The following is a 16,676-nucleotide window of genomic DNA, read 5'->3' on the forward strand; positions in this document are numbered from 1 at the left end:
ACGTTGGGGGCATAGATATTTAAAATTGTTAGATCTTGTTGGACAGATCCTTTGAGTATGATATAGTGCCCTTCCTCATCTCTTATTGTAGTCTTTGGCTTAAAATCTAATTGATCTGATATAAGGATTGCCACTCCCACTTTCTTCTGATGTCCATTAGCATGGTAAATTCTTTTCCACCCCCTCACTTTAAATCTGGAGGTGTCTTTGGGTTTAAAATGAGTTTCTTGTAGGCAACATATAGATGGGTTTTGTTTTTATATCCATTCTGATACCCTTTGTCTTTTGATTGGGGGATTTAACCCATTAACATTCAGGGTAACTATTGAGAGATATGAATTTAGTGCCATTGTATTGCCTGTAAGGTGACTGTTACTGTATATGGTCTCTGTTCCTTTCTGATTAACTACTTTTAGGCTCTCTCTTTGCTTAGAGGACCCCTTTCAATATTTCCTGTAGAGCTGGTTTGGTGTTTGCAAATTCTTTCAGTTTTTGTTTGTCCTGGAAGCTTTTAATCTCTCCTTCTATTTTCAATGTTAGCCTAGCTGGACATAGTATTCTTGTCTGCATGTTTTTCTCATTTAGTGCTCTGAAAATATCATGCCTGCTCTTTCTGGCCTGCCAGGTCTCTGGATAAGTCTGCTGCCAATCTAATATTTTTACCATTGTATGTTACAGACTTCTTTTCCCGGGCTGCTTTCAGGATTTTCTCATTGTCACTAAGACTTATAAATTTTACTATTAGGTGACAGGGTGTGAACCTATTATTAATGATTTTGAGGGGTGTTCTCTGCACCTCCTGGATTTTGATGCTTGTTCCCTCTGCCATATTGGGGAAATTCTCTCCAATAATTCTCTCCAGTATACCTTCTGCTCCCCTCTCTCTTTCTTCTTCTTCTGGAATCCCAATTATTCTAATGTTGTTTCATCTTATGGTGTCACTTATCTCTCGAATTCTCCCCTCATGGTCCAGTAGCTGTTCGTCCCTCTTTTGTTCAGCTTCTTTATTCTCTGTCATTTGGTCTTCTATATCGCTAGTTCTTTCTTCTGCCTCATTTATCCTAGCAGTGAGAGCCTCCATTTTTTAATTGCACCTCATTAATAGCTTTTTGATTTCAACTTGGTTAGATTTTAGTTCTTTTATTTCTCCAGAAAGGGCTTTTATATCTCCTGAGAGCCTTTCTCTAATATCTTCCATGCCTTTTTTGAGCCCGGCTAGAACCTTGAGAATAGTCATTCTGAACTCTAGATCTGACATATTACCAATGTCTGTACTGATTAGGTCCCTAGCTTTCGGTACTGCCTCTTGTTCTTTTTTTTGTGGTAAGTTTTTCCGCCTTCTCATTTTGTCCAGATAAGAGTATATGAAGGAGCAAGTAAAATACTAAAAGGGTGGCAACAACCCCAGGAAAATATGCTTTCAGAAAGTGGTTGATTTTCTGTTTCTAGAATTGCTGTTGTTCTTCTCTTCAGTCTGCCGTTGGATTTGTAGGTGTTTGCAATCTTTAGATAAGCTATCTAGCTGATCTTCTGCTATCTGAAGTAGTCGCAGCCTGCTACTTTTCCGCCATCTTGTCTCCTCCTTGAAATATTATAAAATATTTTTAAAAAGGAATTGGTAAGTAAGAAGTTGGTTGAAAAAAAAAAAGATAGAATGTGATCAGACTGGAGACTAGAACAAAGCTGTAAGCTAGATTTAGGGTCTATTTTGGTCTTTAAGAAGAAACTCTATCCCAAAATTTTAAAGAAAGAAAAACCTATATGCATACAAAAAATAAGGTTAAATAGAATGAAGGGATAGAATATGACTATAACAATGAAAATTTTAAAAGATTTTTAAAAAAGGTATTTATAAAATAATTTAAAATAGGAAATAGGAACAATTAACAAAAAATAGAGGAAGAAAAAAATAATGAAAATTTTTAAAAATTTAACTTCAGAAGACGAAGTAAACATGGGGAAACAGCCATGAATTTAATGTGCTCCGTTCTTCTAGCACTGGTGTTTTGCTGTTCTCATTGATCAGTAATTTTGATTACTGAGGTGGAGTAGTACTGCCCTAGTCAGGTCAGGCTAAGTGGTCTGTTCTGTTTTGCTCTTGGTAGTTTTTCTTCTCTGAACACTTTCCATACAGCTTTGGAGGATGAGAATGAAGATGGCGGCTTCCCAGTCTCCCACCCGGAGTTGCTGAGAGCTCGGGGTCCTACTTCTCAGTGCACCCTCAGAGAAAAGCAGTCAATCACTCCTGTCTCCCTGATCTCTGGCTGCACTGTGAGCTCACCCAGCCTGTTACCGGGCATTTCTGTATGTGGCACACGGCCTCGTTTGGAGTCTCCCAACCCAGCAGATTACTGCAGTGTGAATCCATGCCACTCCTCCTGGGAGAGGAAGGGTGGGGTCTCCCCAGATCTGCCACTTTTGGGTTCCCTGCTCCAAGAGCAGTGGTACCACTATGCCTCAGATCACGGTTAGTGGGAATCCCAAGCTGAGAGCCCACTCCTTGGCTCTGTCTTTGCAGCTGGCTTTCCTGCTTACCTGGGAGCTTGCGGCACTCAGGCACCCCTGGTCTTACTGTAACCCCAAGGGTCCTGTGTCCTGAGGCCACACTGTCCTAGCGAGGGCCCCACCGCCTGCTTAGCCTCTGGAGCGATGTCCGTCAGTGGAGCAGACTTCTAAAAGTTTTGATTTTGTGCTCCACTGCTCTGCCGCTTGCTGGGAGCTGGCCCCTCCCTCAGTGGCCTGTCTTCTGGTATATCACCTCGGGTTCACTTCTCCACATGTCCTACCTTTCAGAAAGTAGTAGCTTTTCTGTCCATAGAATTATTCTTCTCTTCAGTTTCCTATTGAATTTGTAAGTGTTCAGAATGGTTTGACAACTATGTAGCTGAATTCCTGGGACCAGATGAAATTTAGGTCTCCTACTCTTCTGCCATCTTGCTCTTCCTTTTCCCCCAAAGGGATATAAACCTTAATGGTAAATAAATCCCTGATAAGATGCTCATACTACTAGTGTTAGGAAATCTCAGACTAAATGATTCACAAACTCATTACTATGGATTATGAGATGCTGACAGATCTGGCTTCTGTCCATCTCTTATACACATCTCGTGATATTCTTTCCACTCACTTATCCTACTTCATGCAGCTAAACCTGCTTCCTTTAAATTTTCAAATATGCGAAGCTCTTTCCTATTTTCTCCCAGCACTTTTTTGTTTCATAACATGATCTCTAATCATTTGTTTGCTTGTCCTAAAATTAAATTTCATGAGGTCATGAACTACATCTGTCTTATTTTCTACCCTTTCCTCAGTGCCTTTTGCTCAGTGCTTGGTACATAGTAGGATCTCAAGAGAATAATAATGTATCTTACTGAATGGGAAGAGAAGTGTTAGACATTTAATTGAACATATTCATTTTCCAAAGAGTTAGGAACTGAGAATAAGTGATTATGTTATGTTCCTCATATTCTGTCCTGTTCTCCTTGCCCCATGCAGTGTCTCATAAGTTACCAATCAAATAAGGTTAGCATAGTCAGGAAACCAACACCAATATAACAAAAAAAGAAAACCATTTTTCTATCTTTAAGATTTTCTTTATTTTTAAAGAATTTATTCATTTATTAAAGAGAAAGAGCACGAGCAGAGGGAGGGACAGAGGGACAAGCAGACTGACTGCCTGCTGAGTGAGGAGCTGGACATGAAGCTGGGCTCAGTCCTAGAACCCTGAGATCATGACCTGACCCAAAGTCAGATGCTTAACTGACTGAGCCACCCAGGTGCCCCATCTTTAAGATTTTCAAATGGAAAAACAGATTAATAGGCTATGCACTAGTTGAAAATAATTGTTTATAATCACTGGAATGGTTGGGTCATTCTGAAATAAGAAAATGCTGTAAACATAGGACTTCTGATTATTTTATAAAGTTAACTACATTGTATCTAATTTCTGCCGCTTGTTTTCAGCGCATTCTAGATTCCATCTCCTTCCTAATATTTATCCCTCTGAGTTTGGTTAGATATTCAGATGAATAGGGATGGGTCAGAGAAGTCTGATTCCTATATTACTTGGAACTTTAAAAAAATAAATAAAGAAGAACTTAATGATTTGTTTCATTCGGTGCATAAAAAAGAGGTTCTTGAAAGGACTGAGCCAGAAGTCACATACCATCTCTTTTATATCACTGTTAAATACCACCCCTTTCCTGAAACTTTTTTTGATATTCAAACTTGGTTTGATATCATCCTTCCTTAGTTTTCCTGATAAAGAAAAGATAAGTATTTCTCTGTCCTGATTCTTTTCTAGATGGCTTTTCTAAATGCTGTAACGTAATTTCTTTATAATCCTTATGACATTTATACTTCAGTTATTTGTTGTAGTTGTTTTCTGCCCTCATTACTTTATAAATTCCATAAAGGTAGTGTGGGTGATTTTTATTAATTGCTCATAGAAAACTAATATTTATTGCAGAAATAAAATGGAAGATGGATGAATGGTGGCTATGTTTAACTCATTATCTTATAATTTCCTTATATATGAAATGGAAGTAGATGAATGTCGTCTTTAAAAAAATCTAAGAATATATGCCTCATTCCTCCTCTTCCATTAAGTTTTGATACCTCCCTCATCACATATAAAACATTTAGATGAGTCTCTTAAGATTCTTATCATGTCCACATGAAGCTAAATTGAATAAATAAGTATAGCTATTTTTAGTTGCCGAACTACTTTTGAAATCTATAAAACATTTTATAAATTGCTTTTATTCTTTTTATATTATTATTTATAAATGTGATTAGGATTAAGAACAAACTAGACTTAATGAAAAGGGGTGAATATTATATATCTTAATGTGTTTTAAATATTACATATCTTAAAGAGGATGGTTAAGTAAACTGACTCTAGCATTTTTTCAGTGTATGAAAATGACTCTTGAAATCTGTATCTTAAAGTTTAAATTTTTTATATGTAAAAATCTTTCATATTCTCAGAATGGCACAGAGAAGACATAAAAGAGTAAGAACATGGACTCGTCACATAAACATCTTTAACAAAGATTACATTTTTGTGCCTGTAAATGAGTCGTGAGTATTTCAGATTATTTAAAAACAAAATTGGAGCATACAGAAAAATAATATTTTTTCTTATGGATATGTAAGTTACAGGTATTATTTTTAATTTTTTCCAAAGAAATGGCTAGAACTATGAGTTACTTAACTTAAATTTTGATTTGACAGTGGCTATATTGTAAATATAGTGGAAAAAAAATGACAGATACCCACAAGACTATAATGACTTAGACATTGAGTTTTTCTTGGACTCAAAAGATTTTCTGCATAAAAGATCAAAAGGTTTTGGGATGGATCTTAAAATATTTAAGAGAACAAGCTCTTCAAGCACAAATAGAAAAAAGTTGATGTTGTGAGTCTGTCTATTTATTAAAGCAGTTTCTCAGTAGGAAGCACTGATTAGATGAAATAAATAAATTTGAAATAGCTCAGATTTTACCCTAAGTAGTCTTTCTGCTTATTGAATTACTTTTGGAATGTGTATTCCATATTGTGTCAAATATTACAATGGGCTTTTCCAGAATTGGTATGAAAATTGTCATACCCACTTTCTCAGCTGTAGGTCCTGAGCACATTCTTTTGCATTGTTTGGATTTTGTGTTATTAAGATTGTATTTCTTTTCAACAGATCTCACTGGTACCTTGCAGTCATTTGCTTTCCATGGTTAGAAGAAGCTATATATGAAGATTTTCCACAAACATTATCCGAGCACTCCCAAGTTCAGCAGTCTCAACATGACAACAAAACAACAGGTGGTAAACTTAATGTAGTGTTTTTAATAATAATGACAACAACAAAATAATTATAGTGAACAATATAAAGTTAAAAGATACTTCATGACAGTTTTTTATTATGACATTTATTAGAAGAAAGAATAAGAAATCTGAAATTTTCAAAATAGATGCCCAACCTCATGTATAATCAGATGTAATTCTTAATTTATACTGTTATGTCAAGTTTTATTGTAGCACTTTTTGTAATTTTGCTAACATGACTAAGAATTCATGTTATGGATCTGCAGGCATAGACCAGTTTAGGTCTTTTGCCTCCTTGGTTAAATTTATTCTTGGGTATTTTATTATTTTTGGTACAAATGTAAGTGGAATTATTTTCTTAATTTCTCATTCTGCTATGTGTTATTAGTTTATAGAACTGCAACAAATTTATGTATATTAATTTTGTGTCCTGCAGCTTTACTAAATTCATTTATTTTAATATTTTTAGTGGTGAAATCTTGCATTTTTTTCTTAACAAATGAAAACAATTCTTGTTAACACTAGTAAATTGACTAGGTAATATCAGGTCTCTTAAATTTTTCCCATGATTTTTCTTATGTTACAACACAAATCTTAATTAAGTATGCAAATAAGCTCACTTTTTTGAGAAAAAAATGAAAATTATGTTTTGTTTTGTTTTGTTTTTTTTTAAAGATTTTATTTATTTATCAGAGAGAGAGAGGGGGAGAGAGCGAGTGCAGGCAGAGGCAGAGGGAGAAGCAGGCTCCCCGCTAAGCAAGGAGCCCGATGTGGGACTCGATCCCAGGACGCTGGGATCATGACCTGAGCCGAAGGCAGCTGCCCAACCAACTGAGCCACCCAGGCGTCCCGAAAATTATGTTTTTAATAGCTGTAGTCTAAACAGTAAGCAGAATTATTAATAGCCATTATCATTAATACTGACCCAAACCACATCTAAATATTTTGCATTAGACATAAATAAACACTCATAACTGCTTTATTATTTCTAACCAGATAATGATCTACATACTGCTTCAACACTGTCTTTGGGCACAGAAGATTCCCAAGTAAGTATATTCTTTTAGGTATAAAAGAGGGAAAACCCTTGAATGTAATAATTTTATCTATAAAATAGGGCATAGTGAGGTATGGATTATGATAGATATTGATTTTTTTAATTAAAAAATTTTTTTTATAAACATATATTTTTAACCCCAGGGGTACAGGTCTGTGAATTGCCAAGTTTACACACTTCATAGCACTCAGCACAGTACATACCCCCCACAATGTCCATACCCCCATCACCCTCTCCCAACCGCCCCCCGCCCCCCAGCAACTCTCAGTTTGTTCTGCGAGATTAAGAATCTTTTATGGTTTGTCTCCCTCCCGATCGCATCTTGTTTCATTTATTCTTTTCCTACCCCCCAAATCCCCTATGTTGCATCTCTACTTTCTCATATCAGGGAGATCATATGATGGTTTTCTTTCTCTGATTGACTTATTTCACTAAGCATAGTACCCTCTAGTTCCATCCACGTCATTGCAAATGGCAAGATTTCATTTCTATTAATGACTGCTTAGTATTCCATTGTATAGATATACCACATCTTTATCCATTCATCTGTTGATGGACATCTAGGTTCTTTCCATAGTTTGGCTATTGTGGACATTGCTGCTATAAACATTCGGGTGCACGTGCCTCTTTGGATGACTACGTTTGTATCTTTAGGGTAAATACCCAGTAGTGCAATTGCTGGGGTCGTAGGGTAGCTCTATTTTCAACTTTTTGAGGAATCCATATACTGTTTTGCAGAGTGGCTGCACCAGCTTGCATTCACACCAACAGTGTAGGAGGGTTCCCCTTTCTCTGCATCCTCGTCAGCATCTGTCATTTCCTGACTTGTTAATTTTAGCCATTCTGACTGGTGTGAGGTGGTATCTCATTGTGGTTTTGATTTGTATTTCCCTGATGCCAAGTGATGTGGAGCATTTTTTCATGTGTCTGTTGGCCATTTGGATGTCTTTGCAGAAATGTCTGCTCATGTCTTATGCCCATTTTTGATTAGATTATTTGTTCTTGGGTGTTGAGTTTGCTAAGCTCTTTATAGATTTTGGATACTAGCCCTTTATCTGATATATTGTTTGCAAATATCTTCTCCCATTCTGTCAGTTGTCTTCTGGTTTTGTTAACTGTTTCCTTTGCTGTGCAAAAGCTTTTGATCTTGATGAAATCCCAATAGTTCATTTTTGCCCTTGCTTCCCTTGCCTTTGGTGACGTTCCTAAGAAGAAGTTGCTATGGCTGAGGTCGAAGAGGCTGCTGCCTGTGTTCTCCTCAAGGATTTTGATGGATTCCTTTCTCACATTGAGGTCTTTCATCCATTTTGAGTCTATTTTCATGTGTGGTGTAAGGAAGCGGTCCAATTTCATTTTTCTGCATGTGGCTGTTCAATTTCCCCAACACTATTTGTTGAAGAGACTGTCTTTTTTTCATTGGACATTCTTTCCTGCTTTGTTGAAGATTAGTTGACCCTAGAGTTGAGGGTCTATTTCTGGGTTTTCTATTCTGTTCCATTGATCTATGTGTCTGTTTTTGTGCCAGTACCATGCTGTCTCGATGATGACAGCTTTGTAATAGAGCTTGAAGTCTGGATTGTGATGCCCCCAACTCTGGCTTTCTTTTTCAATATTCCTCTGGCTATTTGAAGTCTTTTCTGCTTCCATATAAATTTTAGGATTATTTGTTCCATTCCTTTGAAAAAAGTTGATAGTATTTTGATAGGGATTGCATTAAATGTGTAGATTGCTTTAGGTAGCATAGACATTTCACAATATTTGTTCTTCCAATCCATGAGCATGGAACATTTTTCCATTTCTTTGTGTCTTCCTCAATTTCTTTCATGAATACTTTATAGTTTTCTGAGTATAGATTCTTTGCCTTTTTGGTTAGGTTTATTCCTAGGTATCTTACGGTTTTGAGTGCAATTGTAAATGGGATTGACTCCTTAATTTCTCATTCGTCTGTTTTGTTGTTGGTGTAAAGAAATGCAACTGATTTCTGTGCACTGATTTTATATCCTGACACTTTACTGAATTCCTGTACAAGTTCTAGCAGTTTTGGAGTGGAGTCTTTGGAGTCTTTGGGTTTTCCACATGTAGTATTATATATGATGGATATTGTTGGGCCATAATAAATGTGTTGTTTTATGGTTCTTTGATATATTTTTATGGGGATAGGAAACAGAATAAGAGAAGTTATCATTCTTCTTGCATTTGTGTAGCTTATTTTAACTTTTTTTATTTGTTTATTCAGTAATTTGTTAGTTCATTTTGGTTGGTTCCTTTTCAGAGTATTTTTTTTAAGTTTTTTTTTTTTTTTAATTTATTCATTTGAGAGAGACAGAGAGAGGGAGAGGGAGAATTAGGGTCCACACTGAGCCAGCCGGGAGCTTGATGTGGGGCTCGATCCCAGGACCTGGAGGTCATGACCAGAGCCAAGAGCAGATTCCCACCATCCGAGCCACCCAAGCGCACCTTCAGATGTACTTTTATTCTTCATCATGTTAGCATTTTTTAAGCTAGTGTAATTAGTAATCTAAACCTAAATATATATAAATGTATATATATTCAATATATATTTATATATGTTATATAAAAATATATCTATACTTACAAATTATTTTTTTGGGTGTAGTTTGACATACAGTACTACATTAGTTTCAGATGTACAACATAGTGATTTGACAATTTTAAATGTTATGCTACGTTTACTGCAGGCGTATAGCCACCATCTGTCACTATACAGTGCTATTGCAGTGTCACTGATCATATTCCTTATGCTGTGACTTTTATATCTATGATTATTTATTCCATTACTGAAGCCTGACTCTCCCACTCCCCCTTCACCCATTTTGTCCATCCCCTGATGCTCCGCCCCTCTGTATTTCTCTATGTTCTCTGTATTTATAGGTTTGATTCTGCTTTTTGTTTATTAATTTGTTTTTTTAGATTTCACATATGAGTGAAATCTTATGGTATTTGTCTTTCTCAATCTGACGTATTTCACTTAGTGTAATAGCCTCTAGCTCCTTCCACATCATTGCTAATAACAGACTTTCATTCTTTTTTATTTCTAATACTCCTCTGTGTGTGTGTATGTATGTGTGTGTGTGTACATCTTCTTTATCCATTCATCTGTTGATGGGCACTTGGACTGCTTTCGTATCTTGGCTATTGTAAATAATACTGCAATAAACATTATGGTGCACATATCTTTTCAAATACGTGTTTTCACTTTCTTTGGATAAACACCAAGTGGTGGAATTATTGGATCGTATGGTATTTCTTTTTTTAATTTTTTGAGGAAACTCTGTATTGTTTTTCACAGTGGCTGTAGAAAACCAATTTACATTCTCACCAACAGTTTATGCGGATTTCTTTTTCTTCACATTCTCCCCAACACTTGTTATTTTTGTCTTTTTGATTTAGTCCCTTCTGGCAGGTGTAACGTAGTATTTCATTGTGCTTTTAATTTACATTTCCCTAATGATTAGTGATGTAGAAATTTTTTCTTGTGTTTGTTGGTCATCTGTAGGTCTTATGTCTATTCAGATCCTTTGCCCATCTTTAATTGGACTTAAGTGTGTGTGTTAAATTGTATAAGCTCTCTATGTATTTTGGAAATTAACCCTTATCAGATCTGTCTTTGGCAAATATCTTCTCACATTCGTTAGGTTGCCTTTTCATTTTGTTGATGGTTTCTTTTGCTGTACAAAAGCTTTTTGTTTTGATGTAGTCCCAAAAGTATCTTTTTGTTTTGGTTTCCCTTGCCTAAGGAGACAGATCTCGGAAAATGTTGCTAAGGCTGATGTCCAAGAGTACTGCCTGTGTTTTCTTGAAGTAGGTTTATGGTTTCAGGTCTCACATTTAGGTCTTTAATTTTGAATTGAGTTTTGTATATGGTGTAAGAAAGTGATCCAGTTTCATTCTTTTGCACATAGCTGTCCAGTTTTCTTGACACCATTTAATTGAAGAGGCTATCTTTTGTTCATTGTATATTCTTGCCTTCTTTATTATAGATTAATTAACCATGTGGGTGTGGGTTTATTTCTGGGCTCTCTATCCTATTCCATTGATCTATGTGTCTCTTCTGTGGCAGGACTATACTGTTTTGATCACTGTATCTTTGTAGTATAGCTTGAAATCTGAGGTTAAGATACCTCCAACTTTGTTCTTCTTTCTCAGGATTGCTTTGATTATTTGGGATCTTTTGTGGCTCCATACAAATTTTAGGATTCTTTTTACTAGTTCTTTGAAAAATACTATTGGTATTTTGATAGGGATTGCATTGAATCTGTGGAGTACTTTGTGTGGTATGGACATTTTAACAACGTTGATTCTCCAGATCTGTGAACATGTTATGTCTTTCCACTTGTTTATTTGTCTTCAATATCTTTCATGAGTATTTTACATTTTTAGAGTAAAGATCTTTCACCTGTGAGGTTGTTTATTCCTAAATTTTTGTGCGTGTGTGTTTTGGTATAATAAATGAGTTGTTTTCTTAGTTTCTATTTCTGCTATTTTGATATTAATGTATAGAAATGCACCAATTTCTGTATTTTAATTTTGTATCCTGCAACTTGACTCTTTTCATTTATGAATTCTAATAGTTTTTTGGTATAGTCTTAATGTTTTTCTGTATATAGTGTGTCATCTGCATAGTGACAGTTTTACTTTTACCTTACCAGTTTGGTTGCTTTTTATTTCTCTTCTTGTCTGATTGTTGGACTTCCAGTACTGTGTTGAATAAAAGTGGTGAGAATGAGCATCTTTGTTCCTGGTCTTAGAGGAGAAGCTTTTAGCGTTTCCCCTTAAGTATGATGTTAGCTATGGGCCATCATACATGAACTTTATGATGTTGTTGAGCTATGTTCCCTCTAAGCCCACTTTGTTGAGAGTGTTCATCATAAAGAGTGTTCACCATGAGTGGATGTTGAATTTTGTCCAGTGCTTTTTCCACATCTATTAAGATGATCGTATGGTTTTTATCCTTTAATTTGTTAGAGGGATGTGTTACCTTGGTTGATTTGTGGATACTGAACCATCCTTGCATACCTGGAATAAATTCCACTTAATTGAGGTGAATGATTTTTTTAATGTAGTGTTAAATTCAGTTTGTTAGTATTTTGTTGATGATTTTTGCATCTGTATTCATCAGAGATATTGGCTTGTAGTTTTCTTTTTTTGTGGTGTCTTTGGTTTCAGAATCAAAGTAATGCTAGCCTCATAGAATGAGTTTGGAAGCTTTCCTTCTATTTTTGGGGGATAGTTTGAGGAGAGTAGATACTAACTCTTCTTTATTTTTTTTTTTTAGTTATTTATTTATTTTTGAGAAAGAGAGCAAGCAGGGAGAGGAGCAGAAAGAGAAGGATAAGCAGACTCCACACTGAGTGCAGAACCCAATGTGGGGCTTGATTTCATGATCCTGAGATCATAAGCTGTGCTGAAACCAAGAGTTGATTGTTTAACTGACCAAGCCACCCAGGTGTCCCTAACTCTTCTTTAAATGTCCAGTAGAATCATCTATGAATCTATCTGGTCATCAACTTTTTGATTGTTTTTTGATTACTGATTTAGTTTCATTACTAGTAATTGGTCTGTTCAGATTTTCTATTTCTTTCTGATTCAGTATCGGAAGATTGTGTCTTTCTGGGAATTTATTCATTTCTTGTAGGTTTTCCAATTTATTGGCATGTAAGTTTTCATAATCCTTCATATTTATTGGGTGTTGTTATGTCTCATCTTTCATTTCTGATTTTATTTGAATTGTCTTTCTTTTTTCTTGATGATTATGGGTAAAGGTTTATCATTATATTTCTATTTTCAAAGACCCAGCTCTTGGTTTCATTAATCTTTTCTGTTGTTTTTCTTTTTAGTTTTAATTTAATTAATTTCCTTTTTTTTTATTTAAAGGATGAAAGAATTTTGTTTTGTGTTTTGTTTTGTTTTTATTTTTTTATTTTTAAATTTATGTATTTATTTATTTTCAGCATAACAGTATTCATTGTTTTTGCACGACACCCAGTGCTCCATGCAATCCGTACCCTCTCTAATACCCACCACCTTTCCACCCTGATTTTTATTATTTCCTTCCTTCTAGCTTTGGTCTTTGTTAGCTCGCTCTTTTCTAGTTTCTTTAGGTGTAAAGTTAAGATTGTTTATTTGAAATTTTGTTTATTTGAGGTAGGCCTATATTGCTATAAACTAACTTCTTAGAACTGCTTTTGTAGCATCCCAAAGTTTTTGGACTGTTTTGTTTTCATTTTCATTTGTCTCCATGTATATTTTTGATTTCCCCTTTGATTGCTTTGTTGTCCCATTGGTTGTTTAGTCATATGTTGTTTAGGCTCCACATTTTTGTGTTTTGTTAACTTTTCTTTTATAGTCCTCCAAACTGGCATGCATGGTCTACTTTTGGTGTCTTAATTGACCAAAGTAACCACCTAGTGATTTTTTTTTTTTTTTTTTTTGGTAGGTACAGAGAGCAGTAGCCTTGCTATCCTGGCATAGGCTTATTTCTTTACCCTTACCGGTATAGGGTGGGCAGAAGAAAGGAAGTTTCCTTTTCTGCTGTAACAGTGACATGATTGGGGAGTTTCTTCTTGCTTATAGAAACAGGCTTCCCAGGAGTGGCTGGGTGGCTCAGTTGGTTAAGCATCTACCTTCAGTTCTGGTCACAATCCCAGGGTGCTGGGATCAAGCCCTTCCTTTTTCCCTCACCTCCCCACAGTCTCTTTCTCTCCCTCAAATAAATAAATAAAATCTTAAAAAAAAGAAGTAGAAGAAAGAAACAGCCTTCCAAATTAGGTTCCTGGGAACACTTGTTCTAAGATGCAGATTATGATAAAAAGATTATAAGGTCAGTTGGGTAAATCCTATGTCTTAGTCCTCTCTTAAAGATTCATGGTTACATTAGAATAATAAAGGTACTGAGAAGATTTCATTAAAGAAATCTGCTTGAAGTTTGATCTGTTGTTTCTCAAATTTGTCTCCACCAACAGCATATGTTGAGTTAGAAAATGTAGATAAGGGTAGATTAAATTAACTTGTTTATCTTTGCTTAAGATGGGGACTCTAAATAGAAGTAGTTAGAATTCTAGGTTGTTTTTAGGCCATGTTAAAGTGCCATAACTTCTTGAGGCCACATGTAAAAGTGTATATATAAGATACTCTCACCAGTGTAAGAACATAAATCAGTGAATTTCTGAAAAAAATGACGTTGGTTCACTTTAGATGATGAAAAGAGCTCTTACTTGAAATTTGAATTTCAGAGTATTTCAAACATTTTAAAGAGTAACTGCATATTAATTTATTCAAATTGGTTTTAATTATAAAGTCATAAAAATGCCTATTATTTCAGAGTACAGAGACAAATCCATCAGTACCAAAGAAAATGTGTAAAAGGTAGGTACATGCTGTAATAATAGTTTTTTCATATTTAAATTTACTCCATATGCAGATATGTACACCTTGATTTCTTTTTTTGCTTTTCATAGGCCATGCATTCTCATACTAGATTCCTTGAAAGCTGCTTCTATACAAAACACAGTTCAGAATTTACGAGAGTAAGTAATGACAATTTTACCCTCATTCTGTTACCTAAAATCTCAATAATTTTGAAGTTACTGTAAGAATTACTGAAAAGACTATGCCATGAATTATATTTTACTACGTATTTAGATGAAGTCTACAAATATAATCAATCATATATATCCCCATGTATGTTAATATTCAAGTATTAATATTTCTCAAATATTAACTGGTATATATTGAAAGAAAATTCAGAATTTGCATTCATAACGGAACAGTAAGTGTAATTTTACAAAGGAACATTGCAGGTATTAGTGATTATCAAAAATATCATTTTAGAAAAAATAAGAACTTTTTCATATTTTTATTACTTGTGTGTGCACGTGAGTGTGTGTGTGTGTATATGTATAATTTTGTAATTTACTATAGGATCTGGAAATAGCTTCCAGCTAAAGTTTTAAGGTAATTTATCAGTTTAATTCATAATATAAATGAGTTTATATATATGAGTTATGAAGTTGAGTTGTTGAAAAAAGTCTAGATTTTAGTCTCAAACTCAGATAATTTTAAGTAGTAACACTTAAAGCCTTAAAACACTTGTACTGTTAAATTTGGAACTTTGACTTGAGGCAACACATCTGGCAGCAAATGTTTTTCTATCTTTGTGTTGAATAGTAATAGTAAAGGGATTTCTACTAGAATCACTCTACTTTTTGATGATTCAAGGTATTTAGAGGTAGAATGGGAAGTTAAACGAAAAACTCATCGTGAATTCAGCAAAACAAACATGGTGGACCTATGCCCTAAAGTTCCTAAACAAGATAATAGCAGTGATTGTGGAGTATATTTACTGCAATATGTGGAGAGCTTTTTTAAGGTATGTAAAGATGTAAATAAATCTTTTATTCACAATTAGTAGGATATAATCACAAATTACTGGGTGAGCAAGAAAATATTACAGTTAATCAAGAAAGAAAATAATTAAACCACATATAATCCAGATATTGGAGTTATTTAACAGAGAAGAATTTTAAAATGGTTTGAATAATATGTTAGAGAAAACAGTCAAAGATGAACAAAATGGATAGAGATGGAATCTACTAAAAAATCAAGTGGATATTCTAGAGCTGAAAATGCAGAATAATATATCTGAAATTAAGAACTTACTGGCAATAAGCATTGGGTGTTGTAGATATGTGGTGAATCACTAAATCCTGCACTTGAAACTAATATTACACTGTATGTTAGCTAAGGGGAATATAAATAAAAACTTAGAAGAAAAAGTAAAACGAACTTATTAGTTGGGTTTAGTAGCAGACTTGGATGCAGCAGAAGACAGGATTAGAACTTTAAAAAAAAAGGGCAATGGAAGGAATTCCACTATATTTCAAAGAGAAAAAAAAGAACATAGAGATCAGAATATAAAAGACAAGTGTGATACAGGTCAAAAAATGTAATTTACATGTAATTAGAGTTCCAGAAGGATTAGGTTGGGAGAGAGAAAGGCAGACAAAAATTTGAAGAAAAAATTTCAAAACTAAAAGGCCCATATATCGGGGCACCTGGGTGGCTCAGTCAGTTAAGCGTCTGCCTTCTGCTCAGGTCATGATTTCAGGGTCCTGTGATTGAGTCCTGCGACAGGCTCCTTGCTCAGTAGGAGGTCTGCTTCTCCCTCTCACTCTCCCCCTCACTTTCCTTCTGTGCAAGCACTCATTCTCTCTCTCAAATAAATAAATAAAATCTTAAAAAAAAAATAGAAGACCCATATACTCAAGAAGCTCAGAAAACCATAAGCTAGATAAATACAAAAATAAGCATGAGTGTTAAACTTTCTAGCTCATCAGTGATACTATAAGTAGCTGTATTAAGGAAGAAATTTTAAAAGCAAGGAGTCACTGTTTGCTTTTTAAACTGTCCACTCATTACTTCAGTCATTACCAACATTATTTGTGAAGCCCCTCTCCACTATCTTTAGGCCGGGGGGTTGAGACTGGAAGTTCTAGCCCTCTAATTGCGTTGTTGGTTGTCCTGGCAGCCAGCCCTATTTTTTGGTGTGGTGTTCATGAAAATGGGTATAGGAGTAGAGTATTTTTGACTAGTACTGAATGCACTTTTAGCACATAAGGATTATAGTATATAGTTAGAACTTTTCATATAGTTGGGGAGGAATGGTAATACATAGGTTTAGGTGAATTATATATTATATGAATTATATCTCAGTAAAGCTGTTATTTTAAAAAGCTAGCAATTTCTCATTTCTTGTAAAATGAAAAAAAAAAACAAA

The 16,676-nt window shown here is 34.9% G+C and overlaps 1 protein-coding gene across 6 annotated transcripts in view; it reads left to right on the forward strand.

The window, feature by feature from the left end:
* Nucleotides 1-16,676, forward strand: part of SENP7 (SUMO specific peptidase 7) — a 164,055-nt gene that overhangs the window by 145,482 nt on the left and 1,897 nt on the right. For all 6 annotated transcript variants that reach the window (XM_032350414.1, XM_032350443.1, XM_032350454.1 and 3 more), the window contains 6 exons: nucleotides 4,990-5,082; nucleotides 5,696-5,820; nucleotides 6,820-6,872; nucleotides 14,223-14,266; nucleotides 14,359-14,427; nucleotides 15,119-15,269. In XM_032350414.1, the coding sequence (XP_032206305.1) occupies nucleotides 4,990-5,082; nucleotides 5,696-5,820; nucleotides 6,820-6,872; nucleotides 14,223-14,266; nucleotides 14,359-14,427; nucleotides 15,119-15,269 (535 nt within the window). The remainder of the gene's footprint in view (nucleotides 1-4,989; nucleotides 5,083-5,695; nucleotides 5,821-6,819; nucleotides 6,873-14,222; nucleotides 14,267-14,358; nucleotides 14,428-15,118; nucleotides 15,270-16,676) is intronic.

Source organism: Mustela erminea, chromosome 1 (assembly GCF_009829155.1).
Source record: "Mustela erminea isolate mMusErm1 chromosome 1, mMusErm1.Pri, whole genome shotgun sequence".
Classification (NCBI taxonomy): Eukaryota; Metazoa; Chordata; class Mammalia; order Carnivora; family Mustelidae; genus Mustela; species Mustela erminea.